Below are 14,254 nucleotides of genomic sequence, written 5' to 3' on the forward strand. Positions count from 1 at the left end.
ATGTGGCTGTCATGGCATGGCACACTTTTTTCGTAATGTTGGTACCATTGCGTGATTTTGACATTTCGGGTGTTCACCTTTCGAACGCCATTTTCGCTTAAAAACCTGGATAGCATAAAAAAATTGTAGACTTAAAAAATATAAAACATTTAAACTATCGATTTTTTTTAAATCAGATCGAAAAAAAATATAAAAAATAGAAAAAATTAAAAAAATATAAATTATAATTATTTTACCCTCTGACGTTCCAATTTTTTTCGATTATTTTAATTTCCCCTTGTCATTTTGTGCAATTTTAGATCTGAAAAAACAATACTTCTCTTGTTTTAGGTATTTTTGTTCCATTTTTTACTAGTTTTATTTGCAATTCACATGTTACATGTTTAGTTTACGTTTACGGCAGTTGGACTCACAATCCAAAGGTCGTCAGTTCGAATCCCGGGGTAGATGGAAGCTAAGGTGTAGAAAGAGGTTTGCAATATTTCCCCGCTTCAAAAAACGGTCCAAAAAATCAGGAGGCATTATTTTTTATTTTATTTTTTTTTGTAATTTTAAGTTTGAGCAGCTGAAAACACTTTGAAATGCAATTACAGCTGATAGAAAGCGTTTTCGACTGAAATCGAGTAATAAATAGCTCAATAGAAATTTAGCATGCAAGTTTCTATCAAAAATAGTGAAAATCTGCCAATTAGATGGAGTTCCCAAGTTGAAAAAAAAAAACTAAAAAGCATTAAAAAAAAAATCTATTACTAATTTCGATCGTTATTTTTTCCTTAAGTAAAAAATATATTTTTATTCTTAAAATTCCATAAAATTTATTTCATACTAATTTTGTACACATAGTTTATACTTTCGTTTTGAATATCCTATCTACTATCGTTTATAACAAAATTTTCAAATTATCTATTCCTAACTACAGCTTAAAATGCGCCACTTTCGATCGAATGTTTACGAGTTCGGTTTTTTCATAATATCCTACACCAGCGATTCTCAACCTTCTTCTAGGCTGGTACCCCCTACCATGTAAATCAAGTAGCCCCGGTACCCCCGTTGAGAATCGCTGTCCTACACGGAAAGTCGTCGAGAATGCTGCAACTTACTTAAGAAATAGCCTTAAATGCTTCTATCTTACACACGCCTCAACTTCACTCCGCCTCCAACGTCTCCGCCTGAATCTCCCGAATCTCCTGAAACAGCAGCGCCTTCCACTGGTCCAAGCTGAGCTCCTGCTCGTCCAGCGCGTGATCGTACGGAACGGGCGCCTGTCGATTGACCTCGTCCTCCTGGAACCACAAGCTGATGTACGGATGGGCGAGCGCCTCCTCCGTTGACATCCGATCGGCCGGATCGATCGTCAACATGCGGGCCAGCATGGCACGAGCATTCGCGTTGTTGAGTTCCGGCGATCCGGCCGCCGTCGCCAGGAAGGACTCGTCCGGGAAGAGCTGCTCGATCGTTGGTCGTGGGTGGACGGGGAGGGTTTCGATGTACCGCCGCTCGGAGCTGGGCGCCTTGGCGATGAGCTCCGGTGTTGGCGTTCCGAGCGTTTCGACGATCTTGTTCCACTGGTCGACGTGGTCGGTGCCGGGGAAGAGCACCCGGCCGGTGATGAGTTCCGCCATGATGCAACCGATCGCCCAAATGTCCACCTTGGTGTCGTACTCCATGTTCAGGATGACCTCGGGGGCTCGGTAGTAGCGCGTCACCACGTACTGGGTCATCATGAAGTTCGTCCCGACGACCTTGGCCAGGCCAAAGTCCAGAATCTTGAGCGAACAGTCCGCGCGCACGACGATGTTCGTTGGTTTGAGATCCTGATGGTGCGGTAAAAGCGTCGTGAAAAAGCGCCTTTGCGTAGGCAACCAGCAGTTCACTTACCCTATGAATAATTCCCGCTGAATGCAGGTACTTGACGCCACACAGCATCTGGTACACGAGAAAGGACAACCGCTCGTGGTCCAACGGATTGCCGATCACGACGCTCAGATTGGTGTCCATTCGCTCGGTGAACAGGTAAATGTCCCGGAAGGTGTCCAGCGAGTTTTGCGGGGAGTAGGCGTGCAGGAGTTTTATGATCTGTCAAAGATTTAGAGAAGTGAGGTTAGTTTTAGGAATCTTCTTTAACCAGAAGTATCTGTATCTTACAAAGGGATGGTCAACCAATCGCATCAGCTTAATCTCCCGGTAGGCACGTTTGGCGTGGGTCACGTCCTGGAATGGTCGCGAAAGCTTCTTGATGGCCACGGGTCGTCCCGTCACGACGTCCATTGCGGCGCTGTGAAATCGAGTGGCTACTTTAGAAACAATTTTTAAATCAAAATATTAGGATTAAAAAATCTTACCAGACGGCACCCTGGGCGCCGATGCCGATCGGGAACAGGTTCTGGAAGCGGCCCGGGACGGTGAATTCGGTGTTGCTGGCATTGTTGTTGATTTCGTTGAGCAACTCAGGAAGGGGGAAATTTGCGTAGGCCATTTTTAAGTTGAAAGGGTTCTGGAAGAAAACATGTTTTTTTTTAAATTAAACAATTCCAGATTTTAAACATCCAGAAATTGCCAAGGCTTTTGTTTTTGCCTTTTGGCCCCAAAATCTAAATATTTTTGTGATTATGTTATACCTTTAGAAAAGGGCCATCATATATATTATAGATTCGGGAATAGGAATGTAATTCCTTCCACTTTGGCGTTCGATTACAGCTTCCAAAAAGCGTTTTCAACCCATATCAAGCAATAAATAGCATAATGGGAGGAGCAAGCAAGTTTCTATCAATTTTTTTGCAAAATGATTTGTTGAAATAGTGAAAATTTGCAAATTGGACGGAATAAGGACCAAGTTCTTAACCTGCCAAACATACGAGAATTTCCCCTATTTATTTCTAAATAATATTATATCGCAAGAAAGGAAAGACTTTTCATCAATATTTTTTAAGCTAAATTTTAACATTTATTTAAATACAGCCCAGACTCGATAATCCGAAGGCCTTGGTAAAATTTCACTTCGGATAATAAAAAATTCGGATCACCCCTAAACTACTCTAAAGTGATTCAGAATTTGTAAATCCAAGATGGCGGCCAAAATGGCGGTAATTTAACCATTTAAATTTGACAAAAAATAGGTCGCAGAATTCGAATTTGATGTAAGAATATAAAAGAAATACGAGAAGTTTTTTTTCATAATTAGATTATCCGAAGTCCCATACAAACCTTCGGATAATCGAATTTCGGAAAGTCTGAATTTCGGATAATCGAGTCTTGACTGTAATATTTTTAAGAATGGTCAGTATTTCAATACGAAAAAAATCATGTTTTTTTCTGAAGTTCAAACTTTAAGTGGGTGTGACTTGAATACAGAGATTTTTTGCTTACATATAATTATGTGTCAAAAGATGCCATATTTGGAGCACTAAAATATGTATACAGTCTAGACTCGATTATCCGAAGGCCTTGGAAAAATTTCACTTCGGATAATCGAATCACGAAAAAATATTTTTTTGTTGTCTAATTTTTGATTGTCGAGCTTAATTATGACCCCTAAACTACGTTTAAGTGATTTAGAATTTTTAAATCCAAGATGGCGGTCAAAATGGTGGTGACGAAATATTGAAAAAAATGAATTTTATTATTTAATAGGCAATCAACTACTCAAATTCGACTAAAATGGGGTCGCAGAACTCGAATTTGATGTTTAAAACAAGAAAATGAAAAAAACGAAAAAAAATTGTTCATGATTCGATTATCCGAAGTCCCATACAAACCTTCGGATAATCGAAACTTCGGATAATCGAGGCTTCGGATAATCGAGTCTGGACAGTATATAAAAAAATAAAGTTTCGGATTTTGGGAAATAATCTTTTTTTGTGACAAAAGGTTAACCAAAATTATAAGTGTTACTTTAAAGTGTTACATTTTTCCTGAAAAGTCCTAAAACTTTTTTCTAAGATGTTAGTATCGTTTTTTCATGATTCCCTCAAACATGCAAATTCATGCTAAATTCATGACAAATTAAATTGAAATGCTTATATTAATCATTGTATAAAAGCCTGAAGTACTCATTTTTATTAATCATTGCTACTTAAATGTCTAAGAACCAGGAAAACCCACATTAAAAAATAATTTCTCGTTTGCCGGAAAATTTTGAAATATTAAAAATTCGTAGGCCTCTGAAACTATACTAATAATTTAAAGCCAGGCAGTAATATTGCATGATTGCTGTTGTTTTGCATTGTAAGGTCAAAGAAAACTTTATTTGAATTATATTTTTTTACGAAAATACATTTTTTGCGGAGCGGTGCATCCTGATTTCATTATGTAACAAAAAAATCCAACATATCCGCAACAATAAACTATGTAGGAAAATTATATTTTGAGAAGTTTTCCATTCACTGCTCTAGAAATTTCTTCAAAATTTTGAAGTATTTTGTTAAATTATATCTGTATCTCTCTGATTTTTGGACAATCCTTAATCTTTGAAAATTATAGGCATGATTTTTTATTTTATTTAATGACAAATGAATTGGCTCCTAATTTTTAATACTTTTATAAAGCAATGTTTTTTTTGATGAGGAAATAATTTGTTTTGTTCTGGTTTTTGAAAAGTGATAACGTTTTCGTAATTAAATATGTTTCCTTAGAGAAATTTCTTCTGTTCTTTAAAAGTCAAAATATTATTATAATTTTCTCTAATGCTTGATGTGGAATCAAATTTAGTTTCAAATGAGTCACCCTTTCAAGGTCCACGTTTTGATGCAGAAATTTCCATTCGACTTTGTTTCAAGATGGCTTAATTGTATCTTATCACCTCTCTGGGCGGTTATCGCCGAATGATTTACTATATTTGTGGGGAATAATTCGTTGCGAGATTAAACATAGTTTACACCAGTATAATTTGTGTTCCGAAATTATTAAGTTCAAAGTAAAAAAACTTCGAATGAGGAAAACAAAGTTTAAAAAAAACATTAAAAATTTAAATAAAAAAGAACCATTGCTCTTGAAAAATTTAACATAAAAACCGCATTCTCGAAGCATTCAAGCTCTGACTCAACGGTTCAGCGCAATTCTCTGTTTACAACTCGCGCGACGTGCGCACGTGATTCTGTTAAGCCGGCACGCGTCCACTAAGTTTGTTCTCTCTTGCTCTTTAAATTCCACACAACGCTTCTCTTTAAACCGCGTTTCTCATTCTCTTGCTCAATTTTTCAGTTTGAGTATGACCGATGCTCGCGGCACCGAATTGATGCATCATCAGTCATATGTGGAGCTAAAAGTAACCCACTTCGTCATCGGCTCCCCGCTCGTAATTGGCACAATCGACCGGCTGACCGACGTCGCGCAATCGCAGCAAGCCGACGTCATCGAAAATCTGATGACGTGACGCGGAGTAGACGCCATCGCCAACGAGCAAGTGCTCTAGACTAGTGCAAGCGGCTTGCTTGGGTTTTTCCTGTGGAAGAACGGGCGGCGTGCCTTCACGTTCGAGACTTCAACGCGTGGTGTGGCGGAGAAGTCGACGACGAACGCACTGTTCGATTACTCAATACATTCGGAAGTGGGCCTTGACGGATATGTTCGTGTTGGGGGTTTTTTTAGCAGGATGTTGAGATCAATTATTTTGATGTGATCTTTTTTTAAATTTTGAAAATGTTCTTATGTTCAAAAATAAAGAGAACCAATTCTAATTGATATCTGTATTTTTTTCAAAAAATCTTTTTTATCTTATTTTTTTATTTTTGTATTGTTTATTAATTAAAGTCAAGAATTGTATAACATGCTGATTCATATAGGTGCAGAAATTCGAAAAATTGATCTAAAACAAAGCATTTCAAAGTGATGATCCATTTTCATTGAAAGTGATTGATGGCTTCACTTTGAAATACAGTGGACTCTCTCGTTGTCGATATTGAAGGGACCGTCGAGAGCGGGAGTTATCAAATTATAGAACGGAAAATCAAAGCAATCTATTTGAAGGGACTGAAAAATTTATTGACAGCTGGAGCAATATTGATATCGAGAAGATCGACAGCCAGAGAGTCCACTGTATATATGAGACTATTAAAAAGTAAATCTTTCCCAGTTCCTGAGGGGAACACCCTTGAAGAGTATCGGGGCCGGCATTTACAAAGCGGATTCAGTGGCAGTTTCATTCTCAAATTAATGTTAACATGTTTAGGTTAATTGTTAACATTCCATAGGTCGCCTCCCTAAGGTGTCGTGATAAGGTCCAGTTTGTGACGATACACTACCTTCCCTTTACTAAGCAATCGATTCCAGAAGGGAAAAGATCACCAGTTGTGTTGGTCCGAGCCGGGATTTGAACCCCGATCTACCGCTTACGAGGCGGAAGCGTTACCACTGGGCTACGTGGCTCGGTCAATGAGACTATTAGGCCAACGAAATTTCTCATTTAAAAACCAAAATAAATAATAAGTTATTACTATTTACTGCTCAATGAATGAAGATATATTTGCACAATGTTTTTCAATAAAGTAAAAAATTTTTAAATTTTTGAAACTTCTCTTTTCGAAACGTTTACAGAACATGAAGGGGCTGAGATTGTATTACTTATTTGGATTTCTTTAGATAAACATTGAATAAATCTTGTAATAATTATTAACTGACGATATTTAATTTTCAATGTGCAGTGGCAAGTGGGGATCATAAATTTAGTAAAGTTAATGTTGGGCCTTGGTATATTTCAGACATTGGAAAGTAGAATCTGTAATAACTGTATTTACGTATCAAGTTTTCAGTGTTACTCTTTTTTTGCTAAGGAAGTTAATTTTGAGGTTTATTTTTATTTTGATTTTTCTATTTATTTTTGGTCATAGCCAAAAAACATGTCAATCCACTCCGGAAAACAAAAATCTAAAGTGATTCAACATGGTACAAACCAATTTATTTGGATTGTATCTAAACTTTTTTAATTATTACTTTATAATTGACCTAAAAAGTACACGGAGAAAAAAGAGTTCCCAAAATCGTGAACAAGCGTTCATGAAAATGGGAACCTCGAACAAAGTGTTCAAATCCCATGGTACGATTTTGAAAAACGTACCATGAAATTTGAACACATTGTTCGTGGTTCCCATTTTCATGAACGCTTGTTCACGATTTTGGGAACTCTTTTTTCTCCGTGTACTTAATTTTTAAAATTGGCATCGACATCGTGTTCCTGGTAAATTTTCAAGAGTAATTCTCTGACATTTCTCTGGATGAAGCTTGGTGTGGAAGAAGTTTCTATGACCAAAGAAGTCATTTTGCATCATAAATTCGTCAAAACGTCAATCTCCATCCATTTTTGGCAGCTGTCCATACAAAAAGGCTATTAAAATGTTCAAAAAAATGTTTCTGATCGATTTCGTGAATTCGGCAAAGTTGTAGGTATTGCTTAGGACTTTTCAGAAAAAAATAGTTACACTTTTTACACAAAAAATAGGATTGCGCAAAAAATAATATGTTTTAGAAAACAAAAAAGCGATCTTTCGAGCTATGACACAATTTTGTTAAAATTAATTTAAAATTAAAAACCACAAAATCGAAAAAAAATGCTTTTGTTTAAAAATTTAAAATTACATTTGCAATCAAAAAGCACTTTCCATAAATTTTGATATCGTGTACCTTTTACCAAGCCTGAAAATCCTTGAAAATTTTTTTTTAAAGGAAACAAAAGAGGAAATTTGCTTCAAAGATATTGAAGATGGGACCAAAGGTTGCTAAGATACAGACTCCGAAATAAAATAAAACAAGAAAAGCGAGATTTTCTCTACATCACCAAAATAGCGTTGAATTTTGAGAAACTGAAAACTTAGCAAATTTTTCAGTGCCAACAAAAAAAGTATCGTGAAATTTCCGACCCTATGAATTTACATATTTTTCAAATAAACGCTTATATTATTTTGTTGTGGTCTTCTCAAATGTTAGGGTTGATTTGAAAATAAAATTGAAAAATCTAAGTTGGTTACAATGAATTGAAATTTTGAAAATTTCAAAATTTCAAAATGATTTTTGGTGGATTGATACAAATTATGCTCAACTAAACCACACATTTTGTTGTTTTTGCATGAAGAATTTACGCTATAAATAATCGCAACTTTGAATGCCTCTGTTTTTTTTTTCTCAATATTTTTCATGTATCTTGGAATGTGTAGGTAAGCTAAATTGGCAAAATATCTCAGATTTAGTAAAAATGTCTATTTTTATTGCTTATATTCATCACTTAATTTTGCCCTTTGGATTGCAGGAAAACTTTATAGGGAGAAGGAAACAAAACCTACGAAAAAAAAAATAATTACCCTTCTAAGATGTCCAGAATTTCAAATTTCAAATAAGCAGTCAGTTTCCCATTTTGATATCATTTTCATGAAAAAATATGATTTTTACATAAAAATATCGAAGAACAATATCTAACAAAAAATAAGGGTCAGCTTGGTAAAAACCACAAACCTTCATTGTCGTCAAGTGACAATCAAAATCGGTTCTGAAATTTCAAAATGAAAATAACAAAACGGCCTCCCTCGATTTTCGCGGTGCGTACGAAATTTCACACCGTCCACTTGATGCCTCCCGCCTCCTTCGATTCCCCCTACCAGACTCTTATCACGACTGCGTGACATCATCATCTGAGACACGGCCGCGCGGCACGCAGACTCTCGAACCGGTGAGTAAGAGATGATGCTCAAAATTCAAGATCTTCCATACTCCGGCAAGTTTTATTCGAGCAACATTTTCGCACCCATTAATTAACGCAAAACTGGCGACAACTATCATGATCTCATCGTCCTCCCCATCAAAATCGCTCACCGGAAATGGAAGGTCAATTTTGGATCGCAAAACTAACTAACTCACAATATTCAGAGACAATTGAGCTTCCGAGACGCGCTTCGCGTCGCGCAACTCGCGGATGAGTAATCAATTCACACTCTCCTCTCGCTCGCTCACTAGCTCCGATACGCGCCGGACAATAGCCTGTACTACGCGTGTGTCTCACACAATTAGATGATTGGACAGCAGGTCGTAAGGTATTTCGCCGCCGTCACAACATATGACTAAGATCACTCACCTTTCCCCGGCTCTTCACGGCGGCTCCTCCTCTTCAGCTCCTCACTGGAGCCGCTCGCGCTCTCAGTTTTGTCCCCGCAGGCTAATTTATATTCAAATTAGTATAAAACAACCGCGAAACAAAGAAATCGCACTGTTTTCTCTGCCACCTCAACAAAAGATTGACTATTAGGTGGTTTCTAGCATCAGAACTTGTCACGAAAACCACGTTCAATGGTCACTTTGTCGAACTCGAGCAATGCTCAGGCTTGACTCTTGGGAGCACGCGTTGCACGTTACCCTTAAAAAACTGGTCCAAACCACTTTTCCGTTGTTCCTTGTCTAATGCTTCCACTTTTCTTCCTAACAACCGCACTCTCTAAACCGGATTGCTCCTCACACTGCAGCTCACTCGTCCGAGGAAGATCGATCGCGATCGAAGGAGCCCGCGCGCGCGCCCTGATGAACCAACTCGAACTGAAGCAGCGCGAGGACCAAGAACTAGATCCGCGAGCCGAGCAGGCCATGAGTGCGCGAGTTTTTACGCGATGAATCATAATCGAGAGGAGGAAGAGGAGGAGGTGAAGGAGAGCGAAACGTGAGATAAGTGAGCGAGAGAGCGTGAGAGTTAAGTCGGTTGCGCGGACGTCATTGTTGGGGAGCGACTCGCGTGTGGTGTGAAGATTTTGCGCGAGCGCGCGGAATGATGCGCGATGCGGTCAGGGATGGAAAAAGATAAACAATTTTAGATTTTTTTTGTAAAAGGTCCTATAAGCTGTTGTGTTTCATATGTTTATAGGATCCAGAATCGACTTTATTGAAAGTTTTACAAGGACAATGTCGGACTTTGAATTTCAACTTTAAATAATCTTTAAAATGATTTTTGGAATAAGTTTGAAAACTTTCAATCACGTGAATGTAGTGCAAGGAGGGCTGATTCGAAGCGTTTTTTGATCCATTTTGATAATTCTGAAAACAAACATTTTGATATTTTCAACCTCTTGATTGTACACTAGAGTGGTTCACGTTTCTATGAAAAAGACAAAAGTTGTTATTTTGTCTTGCATCAACCGGAATTTCGTTCTTTTATGTCCCCAGAAGCACTCCTGAAAATTTGAGCCCATTTGGTAAGGTCTAGGAGCTCCAGTTTTAATTTGAAATTTATATGGGATTTTGATTTATTTTCCATGGGAAACTATCTTTTTTTACATTGTATTAGGAATTTTTTTTTATAAATCGATGAAATGACTTGATTCTTATAGTAGGAGATAGGTTTTGAACTGGGGAACAATTTTGTAGAACATACCAACATGCTAGGAAGTGACCCTTTAAAGATACAGATACTTTTAGATGGTGGCTTTTGAAGGGGCTTTACTGTGTGGGGTGAAACGTATCTGTATCTGTATCTTTAAAGGGTCACTTCCTAGCATGTTGGTATGTTCTACAAAGTTGTTCCCCAGTTCAAAACCTATCTCCTACTATAAGAATCAAGTCATTTCATCGATTTATAAAAAAAAAAATCCTAATACAATGTAAAAAAAGATAGTTTCCCATGGAAAATAAATCAAAATCCCATATAAATTTCAAATTAAAACTGGAGCTCCTAGACCTTACCAAATGGGCTCAAATTTTCAGGAGTGCTTCTGGGGACATAAAAGAACGAAATTCCGGTTGATGCAAGACAAAATAACAACTTTTGTCTTTTTCATAGAAACGTGAACCACGCTATTGTACACTCAACCCCCGGTGGTTGGTCACTTTTTCGTTTGACACTTTTTTAGTTTGTACCCCGTTGGTTGGTCAAAGTCAAACTAAAAAGTGACGAACTGTCACTTTTTACACGGCGCTCACGCACACTATCAAAACAAACGTTTGGTAGTGTGTGTGAACTCCGTGTAAAAGGGGTGTCAAACTAAAACGTGACCCCGTTCGTTGGACAACAGTGGGTGTCAAACCATCGGGGTTTGAGTGTAGAATAATTGTTATCATGTTTAGAAAATTGAGCTTGAAATTTGATATTATTGACATCTTTCTTGTACCTGGTGAAGTCGAATGACAAAAACCTTAAAAAAATAATAAATGTATTTTTTGAAACCTATTGTGATCAAAAATGGACCAGTAAACATTGCGAAACATGAACTAATTAGTAATTGATTTCATTAGTGTGTGAAAGTTTCAACATAACTTCTGGAGTTTTTTTTGAAAAGGTCCAATAAACTAAATTTCCAGTTTTTGCTTTTTGGGTGTTTTTAGAACCGCCTTGAGTCAAGGGTATTAAAAAACACCCAAAAAGCAAAAACCGAAAATTTGGTTTATTGGTCCTTTAAAAAAAAAAAAACTCCAGACTTAAACAAATTTTATGTGTGGAGAGGGGAACAAACATAATGATATTTTATTTATTATTTTTGACTTTTTTAATTCATCTTGACAAATCTTTAATTTATTTTTATATTTGACTTAACTTTCATCCTCAAAAGTGTATATGTTCCTTTTTTATGGGCTTCTCGTTTTGAAAGATTTTTTTTTGTTAAATTCAATGCATTTTTTAGACAAATAGTATACAATTAAATGATTTTTTTCTGATTGAGCTCAAACTGTTGACGATTTTACAGACATGAAATTTGTAAAAATCTACAATTTTTGCGGAAATCTTGAGAAATTCAAAACATTGATGTTATAAAAAATATCCGAATGTAAATTTGATAAGTTTTACTTTTTGAACTCTAAGATTTCAAAGGAACACAAACATTGAATTAGAATTGTTACAACAATTAAAAAAAAACTAAACAAAAAAGAAAAACCAAATGATTCAAATAAAAAACTATTTCAGCCTCGTTATCAACAAATGATTACAAAATGAGTAAAGTTTGATTGAAAATGACGAAGGCTTTATAAAATTATCTTAATTTTAGAAAATAATACATTTTCTGTAATATTTTAGTAATTTCTTAGTCCCGACTTGAAAAATTACTTAGCTTAGATGCTTAATATAGAATTAAGTGTACAACAATCTTTCGGATTGTAAAAACATTTTACAGGTTATTTTAGCTGTGAAATTTTGTGAAATTTCGTGTTTCCAAAAAGTGGTCCCCATAAAAATTGCATACTTCAAACGTGACAAATCACTAAGCCTCAAAATAACCTTTCCAAATTTCAGTTTGAAAAAAAAAAATTCTCGATAATAATTCGGTTTTTAAATGTTTTTCTTACGCCATGTCTCCTTACAATATATTTAGTAGTATTTTGCTTATTATATCAACTCCTACCATTATCCCTAGTTTTTTTTTATTTTTCATGTTTTAACATTATTTTTTTATTTTTTTTTGTTTTTTACATTTTCTACTGTTGAATGATACCGTAAACCGGGGTGACATTGATTGGATTGTAATTTATTTTTGGAATATTTTCCAACTGGTATGGGTTTTCTTGAGACTATTATTTTTAAAACATGTACTAGAGTAGGCCACGCAGGGTCCATGCACTTTTTCCGAATTTTTTTTTTCAATAGTGTTTAAAAAAAAGTTGTGTTGAAAATTTTTATTTAATTATGTTTCAAAAACACACAATTTTTATTATTAAGTAACTTCGTTTACCTCCTCCTAATGGAAAATTGTCCGAAGAATTCGAAAATGCATTCTGTTTTCCAATTTTGAATCATGTTCATTGAGAAAATCATGGCATTTTGAGAATATGAAAATAATGCTTTGCATCAACGTTTTCTTGATTATAAATAACTAACTTTTTAAACATTTCAAAATTTAATGGAAACTTCTTCTAGAAATACCTTGAACCTTTCTCTACCCTGTTCAGTATGATACCAAATTCCGTACGTATTTTATTTGTACTGTGAAATTTCTGTGAAAAACACAGAAAAAAGTCAAACTTTTAACCCCAAGTTTTTCTTTCCATTTTTTAAAGAAGTTGTTAGAAAATGGATTTTATTCCCAACCCTGAAATTCGTATCGAATTCGCACGCTTTTCGTACGCGTCACACTCGGCCTCTCCGAATGCCTTCCACTTTTTCTCTCACTCTGTTTTGCTCAACATGCATGCATCGGTTTGTGTCCACTTCCAGCATGGCTCTCTTGGATGAGTAACCACTTCGCGAACATGTGCTGCTGCTGCTGCGTACTATGATTACAGTTATTTGCGCAAATTTGTGTGCGCAAAGTGGATCTCCTTCTGAAGAAGCAGGAGCATTTTCGGTTTAGTGTTTAAATTTCTGCTGAAATCGACAACTTTGCAGATTTAAGCCGTGTGACTTGCATCTAAAGCCGTGCAATTATCGATTTGCGACTTAGAGGCTATCACGACATTGAGGGTGTTTGTGATTTATTTTGTAAAGGAAGGTGTTGGCAAAACAAATCCCGAAAAGAACAGGTCTAAACTTGCAAAACTGGTTTGCGGAGTTGTTTGCGGATGTGTGTTTTTAGTTGTTTTGTCGTGGGTTTTCGGCTTCCTCTCTCTGCTGCTGCTGCGTTTCTAATTTTTAACCTTTTCGACGTGCGGGTGCATTCGCGAAACAAACCCCTGGCTGGGAAGTGCACTTTTGAGTGGGTTACTTGGTAGGGTTTTGCTTGAGATGTTTGAAAGGTTTTTGGTATATTCTTCAAATGAATCTATGTTTTGAGAATATTATGAACTTTTTTGATCCCTTTTTATAATTTTCAATTCTTGGTTGTTTCTCTTTTTCTTATCAATAATTTCATTTATTTTTTTTTTTTTAAGTACTCGCAACCATTTACTTCAGACAATTAATAACACTGACCCACACAAAAATGCAGAAATGACTGCGCAGGCTCAACTCGAGGGGAAGCAAGAAGTTTGGCGTCCCCAGAAACACGTGCACTTTGAATTTTTCAAAAATATTTAGGCAGGACTGAATGGGTTTTCTCCAAAATTTGTATGGATTTGTATAAAATTTGGTGAATTTTATTTAAAAAAAAGCTAATTGATATCGAACAAGTTAAATCGAAATTTTATAAATTTTATAATTTTTATTTTGGAAATTGAATCTATTCAATCTAGAGCTGGTATCAAAAAGTCTAGTTTTGGAGGGTTGAAATTCACCTCTTTGCTGATGGAATTTTACCTAACTTGATATTTAAAATTGAATAGTAATCAAAAAGTGGTAAATTAACTCTTTATTATAATTAGTTTTTTTTTGTGAAGTTCAATGATTTTTTTTTAATTTATTCGCAATTTTCTATATTTAACAGTA

The 14,254-nt window shown here is 35.9% G+C and overlaps 1 protein-coding gene across 1 annotated transcript in view; it reads right to left on the reverse strand.

The window, feature by feature from the left end:
• Positions 1–983: 983 nt before the first annotated feature.
• Positions 984–14,254, reverse strand: part of LOC120425170 (probable serine/threonine-protein kinase dyrk1) — a 171,748-nt gene continuing 158,477 nt past the window's right edge. The window contains 6 exon segments of the mRNA XM_052708641.1: positions 984–1,261; positions 1,263–1,814; positions 1,879–2,076; positions 2,146–2,275; positions 2,343–2,494; positions 5,273–5,440. Of these exon segments, the coding sequence (XP_052564601.1) occupies positions 1,124–1,261; positions 1,263–1,814; positions 1,879–2,076; positions 2,146–2,275; positions 2,343–2,494; positions 5,273–5,440 (1,338 nt within the window). The 3' untranslated portion in view covers positions 984–1,123.

This window comes from Culex pipiens, chromosome 2 (assembly GCF_016801865.2).
Source record: "Culex pipiens pallens isolate TS chromosome 2, TS_CPP_V2, whole genome shotgun sequence".
NCBI lineage: Eukaryota > Metazoa > Arthropoda > Insecta > Diptera > Culicidae > Culex > Culex pipiens.